At 54.2% G+C, this 5,038-nt stretch overlaps 1 protein-coding gene across 1 annotated transcript; it reads left to right on the top strand.

Annotated features, from left to right (window-relative positions):
- Nucleotides 1-855: 855 nt before the first annotated feature.
- On the top strand, nt 856-2,879 carry IZUMO1R (IZUMO1 receptor, JUNO; the record flags this gene model as incomplete). The annotated part of the gene is made up of 4 exons (XM_079707785.1): nt 856-993; nt 1,716-1,904; nt 2,341-2,476; nt 2,611-2,879. The coding sequence occupies 4 exons, from the start codon at nt 856-858 to the stop codon at nt 2,877-2,879; spliced, it is 732 nt and encodes a 243-aa protein (XP_079563911.1).
- Between the last annotated feature and the right edge of the window lie 2,159 nt (nt 2,880-5,038).

Here is a 5,038-nt window from a genome sequence, read left to right as displayed (position 1 = left end):
TTCTGCCCTTTGTGTTTGTTTCTCTTTCTACTCTCTCCCATTACGAGAACTACCCAGGGCAGAGTGGGAAACAGGGCACAACAAACATCAAGGGAAAAGCCAGCCTCCTCATTCCAGTAATGGGGACCAGCTTTGGATGTGGAAGACTCAAGGTGGCTCACGCCTGGGCACGCTCCCTGGCTCTGAGATGCCAGCAAGGCCACTGGGCACCTGGCTGCCTCAGCCTTGTGCTCAGGCTGGGTTTGAGATGGGTTGAGGCTGGAGGAGGCGGACCACTGCTCTAGGAGAAAGGACTCTGGCCACAGGGAACTGGGGAGGAGGCCAGGTGCTTGAGGAGCTGTGGGCCTTGTGTGGACCTTTCAGAGGGGCCGGAGTTAGCATTAGGGTTGGCACTCTATGGGGTAAGGATTGCATTTGTCACACTCCCAGTCCCATTGCGCCTTTGGCCCCATGTAGGATCTGGTTACTGAGGCTTTGTTCAGTTACTCAAGGTCAAAGCTCTGAATTCCCAGCCCATATGTCACTGAGTTAGAAAGTCTGCCTCTGAGTGGAGAAGGGCCAGGGAAAGTTCCCCCAGGGAAAGCTGGAACCGTTCTACCAGTGACCCTCCTTCACCTTGGGGCTGATCTCTTCCCCTCCCTGGCCTCAGTTTCTGCATCTGTAGGTTGTTAGGGGTGAGTGTCAGACCTCACTGGATATTTTATGACGCTGCCTCAGATAAAGGTTCTAGAAGCAGCCAAAGTATCATGGTCACTTGAGGGAGGCTTCAAGCCCATGCCCGCTCCCAGGGATGACGAAGGGTGTGGATTGAGGTGTCCTCTCCATCACAGGCGGAGCTCCTCTCTGCAGCAGGCCATGGGGTGTTGGTGGCAGCTCCTGCTGGGGCTGTGGGCAGTCCCACCCACGTGGGCTGGGCGCGAGCTGCTCAACGTCTGCATGAACGCCAAGCCCCACAAGCCAGAGCCCAGCCCGGAGGCCAAGCTCTACGAGGAGGTACGGAAGCCAGAACTGGCACGGGGTGCAGGGTGGGTGGAGGCGTATTAGATCAGGGACGGGACGCAAAGGCCAAGAACCCCTATCCATCTTGACTCGTTTGGTTCCCTAGGTTGGGTTTCGGCAAAGGCCACTGGAGGGGGGCGCTAATTGCCAAATGATTTACAATTTTCATCCCTGAGCTGCACGGCCACTCAGGGAGCAGGGGCAGATGATGATCCCGGAGACTCATAGATATTCAGCCTAGATTCCAACAAGCAAGGTCCCCTCCTCTGCCCTCCCACCAGCAGGCCCTGGAAAAAAATAAGAGTTAAGGGACCCCTACCCAAGTCCCTAAAGGCAATTGACAGGGATGAGGGAGGAGGGGTGGGGCTGGCATGTACCTATGAGCCCTTCTCAGCTGCAGGTGCCCTGCCCCAGTGCAACCCCACATTCCCCTGGGTCTTGGGGACAACCCTGCTACCGTCCCCCCAGGATCTGAGACCTTGAAAGCCCCGTTCCTAGGGGACTCACAGTCTGTTGCGGAGACGCCAGTGTGCAGGCGTCCTTTGGGTGTGAATATTGACAATTTATCGGCATTCCTTCTATCCAGGGGCAGCTGGCCTAAAGGCATCCCACTTGCTGGGTCCTCTTCTAGGGGACATTCTTACCTTTCTGGCCCAGACACTCATCAACCCTCTGCCCCTACTCCCCATGCCTTTTGCTTCTTCATCCACCTTCAGTGCCTCCCCTGGAAGGACAGTGCCTGCTGCACGGCCAACACGAGCTGGCAAGCCCACCTGGATGTGTCCCTGCTCTACAACTTCAGCTTGGTTCACTGCGGATTGATGATGCCGGACTGTGAGAAGCACTTCCTGCAGGCCATCTGCTTCTACGAGTGCTCCCCCAACCTGGGGCCTTGGATCCAGCGGGTGGGAAGAAGTGGGCGGGGGTGGGTGGGCAGGAGACACGTCCATCAATGCCCTGTTCATAAGAGCCTGAGCTCCAGGATGCTAGCAGGAACAGGAGATGCTGTCCCCCCTATGGACAAGAGCCGTCAGAGGCTGCTGTGGGGGACATAGATGGAGAGGAAGTCACCTCTGGCCCTAGAGAATGGCATGCATGGAGAGTGGTCACAGGAGAACAGCAGGATGGAGGGACTATTTGAGTCACATCTTCTGTTTGTAGGAACAGGGCTGTGTACAAACTATTTAACTCAGCCTCAGTATTCTCATTTGTAAAACAATATTTAGTGACTTCATAAGAGAATATGTTCTGATGGTACCTGACCCAAGTTCCACTGCAGCTATTGATAGTCCTCAAATGGGTGCTCTTATAATTCTTGCCTCTTGCTATGCCCGCACCCAGCTGGACCCGCATGGGCAGGCGGAGCGGATTCTGGACGCGCCCCTGTGCCGGGAGGACTGTGAACAGTGGTGGGCTGACTGCCGCACATCCTACACCTGCAAATCCAACTGGCACGGCGGCTGGACCTGGAGTCGGGGTGAGTGATGCTAAGCAGGGCCCGGGAGGCCCCCCACCCGAGGGCAGGCGCAAGCCTTCTGCTCCCCCCGGGGCAAAGGATGGGGATGTGAGGACAGGAGCGGGTAAGGTGTCTGTGCCTGGATCTCCCCTCAGGGAAGCCCCGCTGCCCTGCCAGGGCCCTCTGCCACCCTTTCCTGCATTACTTCCCCACCCCGGCTGACCTATGTGAGAAGATCTGGAGCAACTCCTTCAAGGCAAGCCCGGAGCATAGGACCAGCGGGCGGTGTCTGCAGAAGTGGTTCAAGCCTGCCGGGGGCAACCCCAATGTGGCCGTGGCCCACCTCTTCGCCAGCCCTGCCCCGTCCTGGGGGCTCTCTGACACGCTCCTGGCTTTCTCTCTGTTCCTGCTGCTTCTTTCCTGAGAGCCCCTCCTCCTTGCACACACTCCTGCGCTCCCCGAGCTGTAGGCCAGGCCCGGCCACGGCAGCCTCCTTCCTTAGGACCTTCCTGAAATGAGCAGCACAGGCTGGGGGCTTGTGCCTGAGCCTCCCACGTTCGGTTCTGCTCTGCTGCACCTTCCTGGCCTGGAAGGCAGCTGGGGGCTGGGAAGCCACAGGTGACCATCCCCTCCTGTCTTAAAGATGGGGGACTCTGAGGTGGGGCTCCAGGCCCTTCTCATCCAGTGCACGCCCACCCCCTACCCAGTAGAGCTGATGGTGACTGCCCTGGCCTCCCCTCCCACGATGGTGTCTCCAACAAAACAGCAGTCGACCTTTCCTTCTGCCTGACCCACTCAGTCCTAGCCCTATGGTCAGGGGTCGGGCTGCAAGAAGCAGAGCCGGTTTGCCCTCTGCACTGAAATCTCCTAGTTGGTTGTTACTTTCCTAATGATGATAAACTTCTTAACACATGCCAGGCCCTCTTGTTACATCCTCACAACAGCTCTCTGGTGGGAGTACTTTCAACACTCCCTTTTCTTCAATAAGCAACACACCATAAAAAAGACCCAAAGCCGGGACAACCGTGGTGCCACCCAGACCATCGGCTTTGTTTTGGGTACCAAGATTGAAGCAGCTGTCTCAAGTGCTTTCGGCTTTCCCTCTTCTTTTTAACTCCAGAATCACAACATGCTGGTCTGAAATGTTGGAAACCTAAGTTCTAATGTCTTTATATCACTTTCTGTATGACTTTTGGCAAGTCCTTTGACCTTCATTTAAGACTGTCGTGGTTTCCCTCTGCTGGAGGAATGAGAAAGTTGGACCAGATGATTTTAACTTACGAAAAGAAAAGGAAAAAGGCAGTGCCATTGTTTTTTGGGATACAGACTGTGCTTCTCGGGCAGTGCCATGTCATAAAGATTGAGGGAGAAGAGTCAGAACTGAACCCGAGAAGGCACATCAAGACAGCCTTCACATCCCATCTGTAAGTGGACCGACAGCCAACGCACCCACTCAGAACCTTCTGGAGCCTGAAGCCCAGCAGCTTCCCAGCATAGATGGTGCCTTCCCACAACCTTTCCTTTGTCAAAGAGAGGCTTCTAATATGTCTGCCGTTGAGTTAGAAAAGCCAACAAATGTCACCCCCGTCCCTCCCACGCTTACCTTGAACGTGCCCATTCACTGCGTAAAGCCCAAGCCTGTTACAGGTAGGACACTCGAGGTCTAAAACTTATGAAGAGAGTCCTGCAGGTGAGGTGCTCAGAGTCTGGAGAAGGAAGCAGACAGCAGCAGTGCGGACAAAGCACTTCAGTCTGCAGGAACGCCTGGGCCTGGGAGGTGTCCTAGGAAGGCCTCACAAAAAGGGTGAGGCTTGAGCCTGGGTGAAGAAGGGTCACTTCACTGAGAACAGGGAGGAAATGCGAGACAAAACCCAGCCGGGTCCCCAAGGCATGAACTGTACGAAGCAGGACCTTTCATTTTTCTTCAATCAATCAATCAATCAATCAATCAATCGTGGCTTCAAAAATATGTATAGGTAACACCTCTTGAGAGTTGAGGATTGAATGAAGTGTCTGAGAGTGTATCTTTGGTAATAAAGCTGAGAGTTAAATGAGGTTTTGTTTTTGTTTTTTAGTGTTTTTAGGTATAAATATAAAAATTAGTCGAAGTAGGGTTAAAGTTGAGATGCACAAAGGAAGACTAGTTCTGGGAGCCCTAATAACTGTTACTTTTTATTTATTTATTTATTTATTTATTTATTTATTTATTTATTTATTTTTGCGGTACGCGGGCCTCTCACTGTTGCGGCCTCTCCCGTTGCAGAGCACAGGCTCCGGACGCACAGGCTCAGCGGCCATGGCTCACGGGCCCAGCCGCTCCACGGCACATGGGATCTTCCTGAACCGGGGCACGAACCCGTGTCCCCTGCATCGGCAGGCGGACTCTCAACCACCGCGCCACCAGGGAAGCCCTGTTACTATTTATTGATTACTCTGTGCCCGAGGCTCTGCTAAGCTCCTTACATGCATTAGTTCATTTGATCCTCACAAAAGCCTTGAGAGGTACTCTTGCACCCCCATTTTTCAAATTAGGACAGAAGCGTGTGGGTTTGAAACCAGGTAAGTGTGACCCCAGAGTCCCAG

The sequence above is a fragment of the Hyperoodon ampullatus genome (assembly GCF_949752795.1).
Source record: "Hyperoodon ampullatus genome assembly, chromosome: 7".
Lineage (NCBI taxonomy): Eukaryota > Metazoa > Chordata > Mammalia > Artiodactyla > Ziphiidae > Hyperoodon > Hyperoodon ampullatus.
Note: the sequence above shows the minus strand (reverse complement) of the source record. Positions and strands in the feature narration are given on the sequence as shown.